General features: G+C 42.6%; 1 protein-coding gene across 1 annotated transcript in view; it reads right to left on the bottom strand.

Annotated features, from left to right (window-relative positions):
- Positions 1 to 17,561: 17,561 nt before the first annotated feature.
- PREP (prolyl endopeptidase) overlaps positions 17,562 to 18,365 on the bottom strand; it is a 65,086-nt gene continuing 64,282 nt past the window's right edge. Inside the window, exon 15 of the mRNA XM_079971639.1 lies at positions 17,562 to 18,292. Coding sequence (XP_079827765.1) covers positions 17,998 to 18,292 — 295 coding nt within the window. The 3' untranslated portion in view covers positions 17,562 to 17,997. The remainder of the gene's footprint in view (positions 18,293 to 18,365) is intronic.

The raw sequence follows: 18,365 nt of genomic DNA, 5'->3' as shown, positions 1-18,365 counted from the left end.
AGACAAGTGAAGGGAAATACATTGCTATAAGCAGCGCAGCCTGCACCATATTTCCAAATAACGATTTGTACAGCCCCCACCTCAGGGCAAGGCGGTCTGCACATGGCATCTTTCTATCTCTAGCTAGAAACCTTATTCCAGAGTGGGGGACATTTAGACCTCCACATGTTGCTGAACTACAATTGGCCATGCTTGCTGGGGCTGATGTGAGCTGTCGTTCAGCAAAACCTGGAGGGACAAAGGTTTCCCACCTCTGCCAGAGGTGGGTTTAGGGAAGCATGACTGGTTCGATCTTACTGGGTGCGGAGCCTCAGGGGGTCACAACAATTCTTTAGGATGGAGCGTGAGAGGCAGGGGGCGCTGAATTTGGGTGTCCTACAGGGTGCCACTGAAATTTGAGACCCCAAGGTCTGCCACTGCCTCTGCTCTAATCTCTCAAGGTTAAACTAGATGTTATATCGGAGACACTGTGCGTGTTAAGTTATTTTTACATTGTCGGCAGCCAGGGGAACAATTCTGAATCAGGGTTGTGGCGCAGTGGAAGGCGAGATTTCACCTTTTGTCCCTGTACTGATTGCTCATTGAAAAATCACTGTGCTGCTGTAGCAGCTGTTAGCAGCAGAGTGAGGGCATGAGGGGGAGAGGATTGGACCAGGGCCACAGGGTAGGGCAGGGGTTGGTGAAACCTGTGGCCCTCCAGATAATCTTGGACTACAACTCCCATCATCCCTGCCATGCTGACAGGACTAGGGAAGTTGGAGTCTAAAACATGGAGCACCATGCTTTGCTTCCTCTCACGTTCCCCCACTGAATTTTCCCCTTTCTGTTTGTCTTAAGGGGGAGTTGACTGGAGATATATCTATACATTGTCATGATTCTTAGTCCATCTGTCTCTATTTCAAAACTTCAGAACCCCCTTCTCTTTCACACACACACCCTGCCCATACTCTCTAGAGCAGGCTTCCTCAGCCTCGGCCCTCCAGATGTTTTGAGACTACAGTCCCCATCATCCCTGACCACTGGTCCTGCTAGCTAGGGATCATGGGAGTTGTAGGCCAAAAACATCTGGAGGGCCGAGGTTGAGGAAGCCTGCTCTAGAGCACCAGTCTGAGATCCCGCTTCTGTATGGGAATTGCAAGTTCAAGGAACTAGCTATATGCCTTGAGAACATTAACATTCTTTTGTTGAATCCCTGAGAGCAATCAGGCATCACTTTAGGGAAAACCACAGTTAGAAACACACTCGCAACAATCAAGCAGCAAACATCACAATTATTTTTTACAAGGTATTTAGTGTTCTCTACAATCTGTGCTATATAGGTAAGTTACATTCTAAATATATACCGTAAATTCTCTATGCAGAAGTGTATCATACCCCCCCCCAACTATTCTTGATACATCCTTGCAGGTATTTGTTTATGCAGGAAAGTGGAAGCTGATGTAATTACATTTTGCCGTAAACTGTATCAAGCTGCATAATCATTATCTATGTGTGAGCATCTGGAAGCATAAGGAAGAAGGTGAAGAGCAGCAAGCATGAGAGCATTTTAATTTATATTCATGATGACAATATTGGTGCTGCAAAATGCATGGAGAATAAATATCTTGGCATGTTGATACTTGTGGGACAGATGGTTGCAGAAAAAAGCAGTTGTGGATATAAGGAAATATCCCAGAGTGCCAAGTATATATAGCTGATAGAGCCGATAAGGCATCTTCCTTGAAGTTTACAAATCTTTTTTAGTTTATCTTTTAAAAGCATCAGTAGAAAGCAAAAGGGACGTCTTCTTAAAACAAGCAGAATTTTTCATGTCTATGAATTTATCTGCTGAGAAACTTTCCCTTTGAATTTCAATAACGCTTTTTTAAAAAGCTAAATAATGATAAAGATGATTTGTGATTTTTTGAGAACTCCCAAACAAGGTGCCTCATGAGCTGTATGTAGCTGACACAGTGATGTACTTTCTTCCATTCACAGCTGTTTCTAGACACACATTGTGGTAGGTGAAAACAATAGTAAACATCTTAGTTCCAGCAAGCAGGTTAGCTACAAAACTAAGAGGCAAAACAAAAAGATACCAGGCATAACACAGTTAAGGCTTAGGAGAATGGGAAGTCTAGTCAACATATTTTCTCTAACATTCAAAAAACAACATAGTTCAAAATAGTCTCCACGTGTTCAGTCCTTGATATTGTTGTAATATATAGTTAATATGTTCATGAAAGGGTTAACCAGAGCTCAGGTTGCCATTGGGATGGAGCTTAAGCGCACCAGTCATATTCTCAGAGGAAGGTGTGTCTATAAAAGGAGTGTCACCACCTAGATGGCCCTATTCCATGTCACCACCTGATGAAAGTCCCCTAGTGATGGTACAGTGAGAAGACCTCGCTCTAAATCTAAGGACCCAGGTAGGCAGACGCAGAAAGAGGCATTACTTTGTATTCCTGGACCCCAGATGCTTTGCTTTTAAGACTGGATTTACTTTATTTTTTAATAAATTATTGAATCCAGAAAGGCCTTCCTTGTATTACTTACATAGTTGCAAAAACATGGCAATAATGCTACACACACCTGTCACTTGCATAGCTATATTACCGATGCGAGCTGTTCGCTTCATAAAGGATCTATTTTCCTGTGTAATTGTTTGGAAGGGAACCAAAATCTAAAGCCCCCAGTTCACTCCAATGCAGATTGAGCTGGCAAATAGCCCATCAGCACAGCTGGAGGAGAACCTCAGAGTAAAAGTACAATATGCGGATCAGGACAGGAACCGGTTGCTGCTAATATAATATTGGCTGAGGTTCTGTAATTGTATTCTGAATCCAAGAAACTGTGTGGCAGCTGTTAAGTCTTCTGTTCTTCTTCACAGATGAATTTTCTTTAGGTATACATCTAACAATACACTTGGTGTAAAATCAGGATTTGCTGCTGTTTGTTGTGTGAAATAGCCCTGTACTTTCACTATGTAGTCCTACAGCTAAGAAGTGCAGTATCTAGGGATATGAAAATATGTGTATCTATTAGATAAGATGATTGAACAGTATGGTAGGTATCCTGGGAACACCACTCTTGACAGCCAGAGCCTGTGTTAACTCAGGTGTGAATTGGGTTGCCACCTTTTACCCCCACATTGTCATTTAGATTTCTAACTGGAGATAATTTTTATTCTTCCCACCCTTCCCCTCTATGGTCCTGCCATCCATTTCTTTCCTCACCTGTGGATTCCAGGTAGGCCACACTGCAACTGATGCTGGTGACAGATTATAGGACGGTGAAGGTAAAGAATGGAATAAACTGCAACAGCCTTTTCTCCTGCATCTGCTAGAGTTACCTGATCTCTGGGATAAGAGGTGGCAGCCCCAGGTTCAGACAGCAACTATGCATGTACTTCAATCCAAAATATCTGGTCAGATTGCATCCTGGTCCACAAGATGATTAGGAAGCACTCTCATCAGCTGACAGAAAGCCCCAGCAAATTGAGACAGTGCACATCCTCACTGTCACCATCACTCTGTGACTGTGTGAGGCAAGAAAAGGCAACCTTCTGCAAGGAATCAAATGTTGCCATCAATAAAAATCCCACAAAAAGTACAACTACAAATTCATGCATATTTTAACATTATAATAATGCCACTTAAATCCTATCAATTATTTTAAATTATAGACCTTGTTTTTATTAAGTTTGCAATATTAACGCCATGGAGAATTCACAGAAGACAAACTGCATCCTATACCCAAAATCTGTGGGTCCCTGCCTACCGCTGATGAAACTTTCAGAGCACTTCAGACGCATCGTTTTTCAATAGAGTCTGTGGTACTTTCAGCTTTGAGTTATTGAATGGTAGTTCACACTTGGGTGCACTTCACTTGCTGACACAGGATGACTGGTAATTTGAGAACTGTTTCAGTTTCTGTACTTGGAATGGGGAGAGGGATGCCATCTGATCCTCAGGGCTTGCCTGGGATGTTGGCCAGTGGATTTGACAGCGGGAGCATTTGAGCATTCTGCCTCCACCTGTGTACAGCCTTTGTATTTGTAAACAAACTGAAATATTCCAACACACCATCATGGAGCAGACCTTAGCTCCCAGGGTACTGTGGAATTCCTTCTCTGCAGGAGCAGAAATTGGATTCTTCCTCTATTGGATGCTTCAATGGGAGAGATTTAAAAAAAAAAAAAAATGGCAAGGAAGAAAGCATAAAAGCTCTGCCACATCACTGCAGATCTCTCCCACTTAGCGGGTAGGATTATTTTGTACGGACAGATCCACACTATACATTTAAAGCATATCCAATGCACATGGCCCCAAAGATTCCTGGGAACTGTAGTTTGTTAAGGGTATTGGGAATTATAGCTCTTTTAGGGGGAAATTACAGTTCCAAGGATTCTTTGGGGGAAGTCATGGGCTTTCAATGTATGTTTGATGTTCCTTAATATCCAAGTTGTGAATCTGTCCTTGGTCTCCAGTGATCTCGGCACTTACCAAAAACCAGTTAAGTGCTGCGTCCCTGGACCTTCTGCCCCATCAGATAATTAGATCACCTATAACAACATATTTAGATAAGATCTAATATAAAGAATAAACCCACTGAGCTCACAAACTGATTGCATAATAATTTCTGGTCAAATGATGATGGTTAGATTGATAAATTAAGCATGCAATCCATTATTTGGTGAAATGTCATATGCATTTAAATCCCAGGTAAACCCGGTCTCATTCTAATGCTTAAAAACATAAATGTGAGAAGAAATTGTAACTATTTTTAAACCAATGCAATTATCCATTAAAGCTCATAACTCTTTGCAGGCATGCACATTTGAAAGCATAAAGAAATACAATGTATATACACTGACTTATAAGTGGATTTGAAATATCCAGTTGGGAATAATTTATGATTTTCAGGAAGACAGCTGTCCTCTCATTTTATGGAGCTACTGCAAGCTTTTAAGGTGGGAAATTCATTTGTAAGCATAACAGGCAATGACTTTCTCCTAGCAGTATATTGAAAACTTGACTAGAATTATGTAGGGCAGTTTTTCTTCCAACTGTGGCATATTATGAAGTACATAACCATTTTCAGAACTAGGGTTGGGAGGCAAGCAAAGCTCAATAGAAAGTATAATATGTATGGAACAATCTGAAATGGAATTTCTCCACTCTATTAAATATTTATTGCTTACAAACAGGGCAATGCTTGATGGTCAGTTTTATGATAGCAGTACACCTGCAAAAAGAGAGCCAGATTTTTATAAGCATAAGATTCATGTTATAAATTTTAAAAAACAGAATTTTGAAGGTTTGGAAATTGGTAAATTGATTTTGCAGGTTTTTGAAACAGAGGCACTAATCAGTGGAACAAAAAAAATCCTGCATACCTTTTGTAAAGTAATTATTCTCTCACACTATGTTCAGTACTCTTTAAAAACTATTTTTGGTCTTCAGCTTACATACAAATATATATAAAAAAAGAATCACCATAGAATTTGCACTTCCAAGGAAGAAGCCAAGGGAAATCCAGACTTAATCAGCTGAACTTAGGTCTCACTCAAATGAATTTGACAAGTAAGTCAGGGTTTAAGTTAAGACTCATTAATTTCAATGGGAACAAAATCCAACTAACTTTTTGCTTCTATCCATAGATTCTGAATCAACAGCTTTTGCATGCAAGGATCAACTCAACCACACACATCAAAGAGGGTGTTAAAACTATGCAACTTTGACCACAGTCTCACACCACCCATGACAACTATCCATGCATCTGTGAGTGCTGGATGCAGAGATGCAGCAAGAAGGCATACCGGGAATTATTCTCTTGAACATGGAGATCAAGGAGGGAATGGGAGCATGTGTGTACATGGATCACCCTTGCTGAATCAATGCAAGAGGTAATAGAACAGTTCCTCAAGAGCCTTTGCAAATTTATGATTCCATAAACTTGGGGCTCAAAAGTATTCCTGTTCTGGCACTTAGATATGCTCATAATATAGGATGACAGCTGAATTCAAGCTAAGCAAAGGTTTGGCGAAATCTCTGGCCCCTCTAAAACTGTCACCCCACCTTCCCTTGTCAATGCACTTCCATTTATTATGTATGAAGTTTAGGAGAGCATCTTCAATCTTGAGTGCAAAGGTTCTGGTAAGAGTCTTCTAAGTGACATTGATTAAGCATGCGGTAATTCAGGCATAAGCTTATATAGCTCTGGCAATATTATGATTCTAGCAGTATTATGATGGGAATAAATCATAGGCTGAGAATACAGGAACAATTTCCATAACAAAACCTATTCAGGGCTATCAAAATACTTCAGATCCGAAATCTAGGACAGAGGTGGGAACCTATAGCCCTCCAGATGTTCTTAGGTTTCAAGTCCCACCAATCTCAGCCAGCATGGCCCATGGATAGGGCAGGCAGATTAAAGAATATTGTCATGAACTGGCAGGAACAATGGGGAGGAAGAAGAGGATCCCAGTGAGGGGTGTAGCTGGGACTAAGTCACACCGGAGCAAGCTGGGGGTGGGGAAGGAGAGTTTGGTGTAGGCAGTACTCATGTGGTGATGGAGGATGATGAAGGGATGGAGTTCAGTGCACAGGAACCAGAGCAGTAGCACCCATCACCAGAGCCAGAGAGGCCCTTGTCTCCATTAACACAGCAGACTATGAGGCACAGGGAGCAGCGAGTGGGGTACTCCAGAAGGCTGGCCCACAGTCCAGCTCTCTAGCTCTGGGAGAAGGTGTGATTCCTCAGCTGGAGTAGGTTCAGAACACGTGTGGGTCATATGCCTCATCAAGCCCCGATGCTGCAATCAGCATGCAAAGTATAAAAGGAAAACAGAGCTGAGGGGCTAGGTCTGCTCAGCTGCCCACGTTGGAAGACCTCAGCTTGACATCTCCAGGATGTTTGTGGGACTGTGCTTTGGTTTGGACTTTGGACATGTGGATTGACCCTCGAGTGGGAATTTGACATACTGACTTGCTGCCAGGTAGGCCTGGGTTTGGGACAAATATAAACATAAGGGCAGTTTTGTTCGATTAGAACAAAGGTGCATTTCAATCCAGCATCATGTTTCTCATAGAAGCAAAGTACAAGCTGGGCATGAGGGCAACAGCTCTCATCCACGATTGTTTCCCAACAACTAGAATTCAGACCCTGAATTCTGTCCCTGGAGATACCATATAGCCATCCTGACTAGTAGCCATTCATAGTCTTAACTTCCATTAATTTGTCTGCTTGTTAGGTAAGATAGGGGTGAGATTTCCATTTTTCTACCTGCCTCATATCTTGTAGATTGGGTGTAGTTGCTTGCATCATTTGTGGATATTTGTTCTGTAGTGAGCATGCTCCTGGTCTGATGTGTGTTGTGATCTGCCCTGTGGATTACTTGTGTGCACAGGCATGTGCAGGTATGTGAATGGTCCAGGTTGGCAGAATAATGTTGCATTAGTTAATCATTTGAGTCCCTAGTTGTCTATGATCATCAGGCCCAAGCCAAAAACAGAAGCTTATTCAAAGAAGAGGTATATGGGATGTATGGGGATGGGTAGTACCTCTGATAGAGAATCCATAATGCTCCTTCTGAGATAGCTTGTCCACCTTTGGTCCCCACCATGCACTCAGCTCTCACCTGAGGCTCCTAGAAACTGTCAGCATGTGACAGTAGTGACACCCCGGTAATGGCTTTGACTGGCTGGCTAAATCAGTTGAGGTTAGCCAATGGGTCTCAAACCCTTGGTGAGTTAGGGACTTCCCCTGTGAAGATAGGCTCCAGGGGATTGAGCAGATGAGACCAATAGTAGGTCCAACAGTCAAGAATGCAGTTTCTGCATGTGCTGTAGAGGGAAGTGAGGAACAGATGGGGCTCATCAACTTGGGGAGGTAGCCCATCTATAGGAGAAGGAAAACTTTGATCCTAAAACTCCACTGCCTTGTGGGATGTTTTTGGGAGAAGAAAAGTCTAAGGAGTAAACACCACACAAATCTGGAGAGGAGTCATTAAGATAGTTGGGTGGCACCTTGTATGCCTCCTTCCAGCAACTCCTGCCAAGCTGGTGCCAAACGTATTTCTCTGCCGTCCTTTGGACCACATCAGCAAGGCTCAAATGGAGCAATGTTGTTGTCTGGACAGCTCAGCACCTCCATACACACTGTCCAAGTCTGTGCCCTGGGGAGGTCACTTTGGTGCTGCTAACACAGCAGTTTGACTTCACCACTGAAGGCGCATTACATGGTCTCTTGAGATAAGCAGATGCCAACAACGAAAATCAAAGAACATTATTAAATAGTAACAGAAGAAGAGAAATACTGTGCTTTTGTTTCGTTACAGTTGAGTTCCGTATTAAATACGTTAAAACTATCTCAATTTCAGGATAAGATGTCCAGTGGTTTTTATGCCAGAGAGCAGTCGCATCCAGAGAAAACTCTGCGATACATTTCCCATCTGCTCCTGATCTTGCAGGTGTTGTGTAAAGAGCGTTTTTAGTGTGTTGCTCCCCTCCAAAAGAGAAAGGAAACACTTTCCACAGCAGGTGCCAACTAGTCTATGGGTAAGATGCTACAGCTGCTATTTCTCTCTCTCAGATGCTGTGTCATCTAGTCTGCTCCCATCCATCTCTTTGGGGTAGTGATGTTCAGCACTGCTCACTGAAGCAGTGACAGTATCAGTTCTGTTGATTCAGCATGCCTGTCACTTGGCAAAGCCTCCATCTGGAAGCCCCTTGATGTCTGACTGTGTCCTTATGTCACCTGTAATTACCCTTTGCTAAACCACAGCTGCTATAGTATTTATTTCTTTTACTGTAAGAGAAACACAGTGATTGTTAGCTCTTAGTGATTAGTTGATAGTATAGTGAGCTTTATTAAATAAGAACCCTGAAATTTGGAATCCCTTCCAAACTGATGCCAAAGTTTTGTACTCGTTTTGTACCACCAAAGCTGGTGTAGTGTATATTCAATATTTCTTTGACTAAAAATTCATCCACTGTTGGTGGGGCGGGGGGGGGGGGAGATGCTAAGAAAGAGAAATCAGGCCAATTTATTCTATTTTGCAGCTGGAAAGGAGGTGATAATGAGGACTACAGAGAGTTATGCATAATGGAGAAATCCACAATAGGCTATTTTGGTGGTTTCACACATCTGAAGCAAAAAATGACGATAATTAGAAGTTGTGGAGACCAAATCAATGCTGGATCCAAACTTTGTTCATTTGTCTGGGGGGGGGGAGTGAAGTAATAGAAAACAGTACTGTTTGTCCCTGCAGATAATGCAGTAATGAAGGAGTTTACATAGTAGATTAGAGGCCTCCATGGCCAAAGTAATTATAATGACAAAAGACTGCCAAGGAAGCTAAATCACTATTAGTTCCAACTCAAGGAGCCAAGAGGAATTAAACAAGCCAGGAGGTTCCAAGTAGCAGATGCCTTCAAATCTTGTATGATTTTACAATCCTGCAAGTCCAGCCAAACATCTGCAGGGAAGATCACTTAGGTGTTATTAAACATGTTAGCTGATCGTCATTTCTTTTAAATTGAAGGTGGCAAACGTTTTCCAGCCTGAGGGTTGCATTCTCTCCTGAGTGATCTTGCATAGGCCACACGCCAGTGGAGGGCAGAGGCAAAAAAATGGGTGGAGTAATAGCTGTGGCTTTTGGTACAGTTGACTACATTCCAGATGGGGAAAGCACTTGGAGAAGGCATGGAGCAGGGTCAGTGAGGGGGCGTGGGCTATGGGAGAATTTCAAGGGCCAGAGAGAAAGGACTTGAGGGCCCCATGTTTAATCCCTATGCAGGGTACAAAAATAATATAAAACAATAAACAAGTATTTTAACTTCCCTCCCCCAGCAAAACAGCATTATGAAGACTGATAAAACTAAAAGCAAGGGTGTTTTTGTTTTTAAGAATTTCAGAAATAATAAGGTGTGAATGAAATTTGACATGCTAGGATATTGGTCAAAGTGTCAGCATTCATAACACAACAGGTACTGCAGTTTGAAAGGAACATGGGAGAAAATGGGAGAGAATCAGGGTTTTTTGCAGCACCTCTCAGGTGGGCACCATTGCCATTCTAAGACAACAAGGGAGGTGTTCATGGTGAGTTCCAGTACCTCCTTTTCTGGAAAAATAGCACTGAAGAGAAGCACTAGCAGTATAAGCAGGAAAACTAACAGAATATTCCCCACATCTCAATGTACCCTAAGACATAGAGATGACTGAAAGTAGGAGAAAAAGAAAGTGTATTAAAAAGCATTGATAAATCCTGATATATATATAAAAAAACAGCTTTGTTGACTACTACAGCTGGATAGATACATTGCCTTGGGGTTAATGAAGTTGCCATTGTAATATGTGAATTACTAATATGAGGAAGAAGGAAGAGGAAACTGAGAAATGTATTGTGAAAGAAGGTTTATCTGAAGAAGTTACTACTCTAAAATTCAGGGTGCTAATTATCTCAATAATTCAAGGTGTATACAAGGTGAAAACAGCTAGAAGACTAGAATGACAAATTAGAGCAGATAATGTTGTAAAAACAAATGAGAGAGAAAGTGAAGGAGGGCAATTTGTTGAGCTCAAAATAGCTTACAACAGCACACTTACTGCCTGTTTTTCTACAAGTCAGTTCAAACAATCAGGTAAGGCTAATGATAGAATGTGAGAAATGAAGTTAAATAACACTGGGGAATATGCATGACTTGGAAAAAAGCAGGATCGTGGTGCTTTTTTATTTTTGGTGAAGTGCTTACAGGAATATCTCCATCCAGAGAGAGAGATGAGATCTCTTGAAATGTTAATTAAGAGATATATTATGTGATAACCCCAAACCTTTGGTCATTCATGAGATTTGAAAATGAGAAGAATTCTTTAGAACAATTGATTCTTTGAGCAATGCCTTGGGCAACAATGTGGAAAGTGCAGTAATGCCAAGCTCATGCAGCGAGTAATTTAAATGTTAACATTAAAAACAACATTGTGGAATCCAGTTGGTACCCTTGCACTCACAGGAAGGCTTTCTATCTAACGGAGGTGTCCACTACTGGAAGAAGATGGGAGGTGTATTTGCTGATTCCAGCTCCCATCATTCCCAGAAATGTGTTCCAGTGTGTTAGGACTCTCCAGAACAAGGAGGAAAGTAGCATGAGGTGCTGCAGGGGAAGGGGGTGGGAAGAGAAAAATCCATCTCTTCTGGATTTGAACCAAGTGTTATTTTATCCAGCATTTGGTGTACAATCTTGGCCAACCAGATGACTTCAAACTCTGCCTACAAAAGAACCTGCCCTCAGTACCTGGTATTAAGAGGTATGCTGCAGTTTTACATAGAAGTTCTACCTAACCATCATGGGATAGACAAATTTAGGCAGAATTTAAAACAGGGTAGATTAACTTAGGCACCGAGACATGGGTGGCGCTGTGGTGTAAACCACTGAGCATGGGGTTTGCTGATCAGAAGGTTGGCGGTTCGAATCCCCGCAACGGGGTGAGCTCCTGTTGTTTGGTTCCAGCTCCTGGAACCTAGCAGTTCGAAAGCACGAACCTAGCAGTTCGAAAGCACGTCAAAGTGCAAGTAGATAAATAGGTACTGCTCTGGTGGGAAGGTAAACGGCATTTCCGTGCACTGCTCTGGTTTCGCCAGAAGCAGCTTAGTCATGCTGGCCACATGACCTGGAAAAACTGTCTGCGGAAAAACATTGGCTCCCTCGGCCAGTAAAGCGAGAGCCACAACCCCAGAGTCGTTCGCGACTGGACTTAACTGTCAGGGTCCTTTAACTTTTTTAAACTTAGGCACCATTGCTCTACTAATGGCTTTCCAAGCTAATAGACAACACCACTATATATGCAGTTAATTATGCAATATGTAAAGAATATATTCTTTTGGCTGCTGGCAATCCAATGTTATTTATTATATTTCTATATTGCCTTTCCTCCAGGAAACTCTAGGTAGTGCTCATGACCCCCCCCCACCTTTTTTATCTTCACAACATCCCTGGGGGACTTATTAGGCTGAGATAGTGGCTGTCCCAAGGTGAGGTTCATGGCTGAGTTAAGGATTTGATCTTGGGTCTCTCCAACCCTAGTAACACTCTAACCCCTATGCAATCCTGGCTCTCCAGTTCATTACATGACCCTGAATTGTAGCACTGCATGTGTCAGAGAAACATTGCTCTTTCCCCCAACACCATTCAAGGACAAACTAGATGCGTGAGAGAGCCATGGCTATCCCAGTTCAAACAATTTAAGGTCCAGGAGTGCTCTGGTCCATTCTGTTAGTATCCTATCTTAAACAAGCTGGCATCCCCCCTTCTAGCTAGCCGGCCTTGTTGCTGATCCCCAATCAGCAACAAAACCTCTGTGTCATATTGTTTTGGAGAGCTATACTAAAACCATGAAGAGGTAGATAACTTGGAGACAGGGAACATGATGTGAATACATGTTCCATGTTCCAGGTTCCGTTTTTAGCATGCCCAGTAGAAGGAAGAAAGAGCTTTCTGCCTGAGACCCACCACCCATCAAAGAAAACAGCACCAGGCTAGAAGAAGAAAGAGCATCACCTCATTTAAAGCAGCTTCCTATGTTTTTGCTGGCAGCTTGGACTGACTTGTTTTAAAATGTCTGCATCAGAGAAACCGGCTTCCCACTCAGAGTCAATCATGAATACACAAAAGGCTTGTGCGTGAATGGGAATATGATTCAGAGTGAACACAAGAGTTGTCAGCTTTTCCTTGGAGCGTATTTCTTTCTCTGAACCTTATGGTGTATTATTTTTTGTAAGGAGGAAGCGGAGAGAGAACAGCTTATCAGAGCAGCCAACATGAAAAGACAATCATACCCCCTGGCGTCTCTCAGGCATGCACATTGGCACACTACTACTGTCAGCCATCAAACATTCCCTTAAAAGAAATTGCTCTGAGGACTGGATTGTGGACAGGCTTTCTGTTGAAGAGAAACAGGGGGAACCCTCTTGGTCTCCATACATTCCATAATCTGAGAAGCATTTTATTGACTATAGAAAAATGGATGAGTGGGCTTAGGAACTAGCCTGTTCCTATTAACTCTTCGATATCCTGTTAACCGGACAACAGAAGCATTGTGTGAATGGATCTGCCAGCAACAAGCTGCTTCTGTCCATATGAACCTACCTGGACTCTGAGATCATCTTCTGAGGGACTTCTTCGTGTGCCTCCTCCTTGAGAGGTCCGGAAGTGGCAATACAAGAACGAGCCTTCTCTGCCATGGCTCCCCATCTGTGGAATGCTCTCCCCAGGGAAGTTCGCCTGGCACCTTCATTATACACCTTTAGACGCCAGGCAAAAGCGTTCCTTTTTAATCAGGCCTTTGGTTGATTTGATTGACAACATATGTCCTTTTAAAATGCTGCTATTGGGTTGTTTTTATTTTGATTATGCATTTGTGGTTTTATATTTTGATTTTATTTTGTGAACCGTCCTGAGACCTCTGGGTATAGGGTAGTATATAAATTCAACAAATAAATAAAATAAAAACAAGCAGTTTTCCCACGTGGGCTGCAGTGTCAAAAATTCTTCTCATACTGTTTATTCTTTTGGACACTGCTGGTCCAGCAGTGATCAGGACACTGAACTGGCATCTGTCATGTCACAGGTCAGACTGGGTTTCTTGTTCTGAGTCTTGGTGAGAAGAGGACACCAAATATGAAGCCAGCAAGCAGTAACCTATTGAACTAAATTCTGCAGCATTGAGTAATGTAGGACCAGAACAAAGACCAAGAGCACCTTTCCCTGGGCCTAAGGAACTGAGGGCCACCATACTACCTCATCATTCCAATGGCACGGTGGATGCACCAGGTGGGAGGCCAGGTAACACAACAGAAGTGATGGTCTACATGTCAGACAGCTGATCCTTTAATAAGTTTTTCAAAAGGAGGTGGGGCATAGGAGAGGTGAATGGGAGCCAGAGGCTCAAACTACCTTATTTCACATCAAACCATTTTTGGAGCACATGGCCCACAAGGTACTCTCCATGGTGCTGCAAGAAGGAAGCTGCCTTGGCACCACAGTGCCTTGGTCCCTGAATATCATGGGAGCACATGTATGTCAGCCCATTTTCCACATGAAAAGGTGGAATGTAAATGTAAAAGCAAAGAAATAAACCGAGTTATCGCAATTTCCAGGTGTTTTTCATGCACACCAAGGTGTTTTTAAAGTTAAATAGCAGTTACACAATTATACTAGGTTGTTTATTACTAATCACCACCTATTTCTCTGACATGTAAGATTGTCACTTGCATTTCTGTTTTTATAATATGCCTTTACTGGCTTTTATGTTGTATTTTTGTATACCACTTAAAAGCATTTCTGAATAATATTTAAAACTCTCTAATTAAAATAAATTATTATTATTATTATTAACAACAACAACAACAACAACCATTTCCATCTTCCCAATGCACATTTAGGACTCTTTAGGTTAAGAAGAACCGTTTAAGGCTTTATAGATCCCTGTCCAGATAGGGGCACAACTGGGCCACCAACCAAAGCTGATGGAAGGCGCTCCGTTCCACTGAGGCCACCTGACAGCAAAGGATCCAGAAGCCGCCCCCTCCAAGCTATGAATCTGCTCCTTCAGAGGGAGTGTAACTCCGTCAATATCAGGCAGTTGCTTTAGAGAGAAAATGCTGGGGTGGAGGGAGAGAAAAGGACACATCTTCACCACCCCATTAAAACAGCATTTGTTATTTGCTACCGATATGACAAGTTGCCTCATGCTAGGAAGTAATGTAAAAAGGGTAATGAAGTAGAAAGCGCTGTTCTTCATTTAAGTGTTGCCAGCTGACATTCTGAAATGCTCCCTCAGTTTGTGGTAAAGTAGCAAGACAAATGGCTAATGCTCTTCACAGCTGGCTGGCCTGGATGTGCTAGAGATCACCATTTGTCAAATGGTAACTTAAGAGCAGCAGGCACGGAACAACTACTTTGTAAGTCAGGGGTGGGGGAACATCATTCAGCCCAGTGACCCCATTCCCTTCTGAGGGACACGTGCTGGTGTGGGCAGCGCCAGAGGACAAAACTGACACAGCAATTAATGTAGTCATTTTGGCAATTTCCTTTTCTTCTTTTAGCACACCTTTCACTCTTTTGTCATCCAACTGCCTCCCTAGCTGACTTCCTGCTTCTAGTGTTGTTTTTATGATATGACTGTCTGAGGTGTATGAAGGTACTAGGGGAGGGGCAGTGGCTCTGGTGGGGGGCAGACCATGTTCCTTCTGGGGTAGTTTGCTCACCTTTGGTCCCAGAGCAAACTCCTTTACCCCACTGGAGGCTTTTAAAAAATCATGCCAAATGGAAAAAAAAATTACCAAATGGTAGAGAACCTTACCATGTCACAAGGCAAGATAAGTGATGGTGGACTGGGTGTTAAAGAGTTGTGTATGTGCTTTGTGGTAGCGTATCTTGGATCACGAACATATTTCGTGACTTTTTTGTTTTCTTAGAGAGGTTTAGTCAGTGGCCTGGGTGTTCCAGAGACAAATAAATATTCAAATTTTTGGAGTATGATACTAAGATCTAACAATCCATTTCTTTCTTTTGAGACAAAATATGAAAGGTCTAGATTTCCCATGGAGATAAGCATCTGTGATTTTGCAGATAAAAGGATCATGTCAGTATATAAAAATGAAGTTGCTTCTAAACCACAGTTGTATTGTTGTCAGCTTCAGATCAAATGGTGCTCTAAGGTTGATTGTTTCGCAGCATTATTGTATCTATTCTGGCAGTCAATGCATAATCATTTCTCACAAAAGGAGGAAGTCTTATTTTTAGCTGGTGGGCAACAGGCACGCACTCCAATATCCCAATACATCAAGGGGAGTTATATCCTATCAATATGGCTACCATATTCTACACACATCCAGCCCAGAAGAGGTGGGGGAAGTCACAGTGCTCTGAAAAGCTGAGTGGCAACAGCTACAACCTTCCACCCTGTGTCCATGGCAACACCGCCAGTGCCCACCAATCACATCCAGTGTGGTGATGTCATGGAGATGATGTCTCAAATTGTGGAGATAAACGGCGTGCAGTTTTGGAGGAGGAAACCACAGTAACTGTCAGCATATTTCTCCCTTTCCCCTTAGGGGTTGCACTGGATCTTTTTTTTTGGGGGGGGGAGGGGATAGCTTGTTCTGTGTCCAGGCTACAGACCTGCAAGGCAAAGTTGCTCATTGAGTGTTTGACTGGCAGTGGTAATGGTTAGAGTAGACTGCCTGGTCTTCTCAGGGAACTTACCTGCATAGCATGGCAAGTACATACGCTTTGAGGAGACACACTTCTCCCAGCTGTTGGCGGCTATAGCCATAGCTTGGACAAGACACAGCATTCGGATACAGCTACGAGGAGGAGCAGACGGTTGCAGCAGATAAACTTTCAAATTCACTTGGTTACCTGGCAAGTGCTGTGTCCTATCACCCTTGTGTGCTCTAAGTGTGCATGATCTGAGGCTGGATAAATATAGGTCAATGCATCTCACTATCTAAGGGACACAGGTGGCGCTGTGGGTTAAACCAACAGAGCCAAGGACTTGCTGATCAGAAGGTCGGCGGTTCGAATCCCCGTGACGGGGTGAGCTCCCACTGCTCGGTCCCTGCTCCTGCCAACCTAGCAGTTTTTTGCTTAACTCTGCTCCTCCCATGTCCCACCATCTCCACTCATTTGGCCTGGTGGAAAGTGACAGCACAGCAGACCTGGTATGACAGTGCACTAGTGTGTCAGTGCAGTTACGACATATCTGATGTGACCATGGTGGGGTTCTGGCATACCTAAAGCTATGGGGTCATAATGTGTCATTATTGTAAGCATATTCTCTAAAGAACAATAGAAAGCAGAAAAAAAATGACAGGTGCTAATCAATCCTCCTTTCTTTTTGCCCTTCTCCTCCTCCAAAGATTATTTACTTCCTTGGTATTTCAAACAAAAGGAAAGAAAAAACAGTGCCTTGCCTTGGACAGATGACATTTCCAAATCAAGATTTTACTGCAGAGAAAAACATTTACTATTTGTCAATCAAGAGTATATCAGACATTGAAAAATATTTCATTATATTAAAGGGAAAGCCTGATCTTCTCATTTAGCATTTAAGTTTGTATAACTTAGGTTATCTTGAGAAAAGACCATGTCTTAATGGCAGAGCATCTATTTTGCACACTGGGCTCAGGTTCAACCCCTGCCATCTTCGGGAAGGGCTGCAAAAAAACCTCTGGAGGACTGCTGTTGACAATGGTGTGCCAACGATAATGTACTAGATGGATCAATGGTCTGAGGCAACTAGGGCAAATTCTTATCTTCTGAGAAAAGGCCTGAAGTACCAACTCAGCCAAGAGAAGCAGAGGCTCTTCCAGTTGCATTGCTACTCAATTTGCAGCACCTCCTTTTAATTGTAACAGCCCGGAGATTATAGATAACAAGACTGGTTAAAAATAGATGTTAAAAGAAAAGAGGTGTGAGTGTATTGCACTGTGCGAAACAACGCAACTGCGTACTGATTCAAAGCAGTGCTGCATAAAAGCCAGACCTTTAAAAGAACTGACACACAACCTGAAATTACTCCGCATTTGTAATATAGTTATTTTAATGTAGAGGCATTGGCAATAATCCCAACACTCGTCGTGGCTGTAAAGAAAATACGAGTTGACAGTCTATACTGGAACAGTACTTACATTTAATTACGAGAGCGTTGGATATGTTTACAAGGAGAAAAACCACATTAAAACCTTTTCACCACCAACACCTTTGACTTTTAAGAATTCACGTTAACAGCGTCATCTGCAATCTGCCTAATTATCCAAACATGCTATTTAAAAGGTATGACTGGAACTAAAATGAAGAGCCAAGAGTAAACACTGAACAGAAGCAGAAGAGAGACAGAGTTCATGGGAAGCTGGGCGTGGCAGTTCTTAAATGTAAGTACTACACCAAGTGCTCCTGTATAGTTTTAAAAGGTTGTTCAAGCCCTTGATTTAACTGAGACAGTAATGGCCTATTCTATCCATTCAAGATTTAGGCATCTTGCTATAAAGGCAAACATGTCAGATGCTTCCTCTATAACTTTGGCTGTGGGCTTCCCAGCCCCGTGGCCAGCCTTGGTATCCACATGAATTAGTAGTGGGTTGGTCTGCTTGGGGCTTCGGCCTACGACATATTGCAGAGTAGCAATGAACTTCAGGGAGTGAAGAGGCACCACACGGTCATCATGATCAGCTGTTAGAAGTAAGGTGGCAGGATACTGAACTCCTTCTCCTTCCGGAATTTTGATATTGTGGAGTGGAGAATACCTGTTAGAAGGACACACATTTGTTGGAGGCTTGATAAAATGCTGCCAGTTGGCAGGAAAGTGGGGAAAGAATA

This window comes from Podarcis cretensis, assembly GCF_951804945.1.
Source record: "Podarcis cretensis genome assembly, chromosome: 3".
NCBI classification, from domain to species: domain Eukaryota; kingdom Metazoa; phylum Chordata; class Lepidosauria; order Squamata; family Lacertidae; genus Podarcis; species Podarcis cretensis.
The sequence above is the reverse complement of the archived record's forward strand: the minus strand, read 5'-3'. Positions and strand labels throughout refer to the sequence as shown.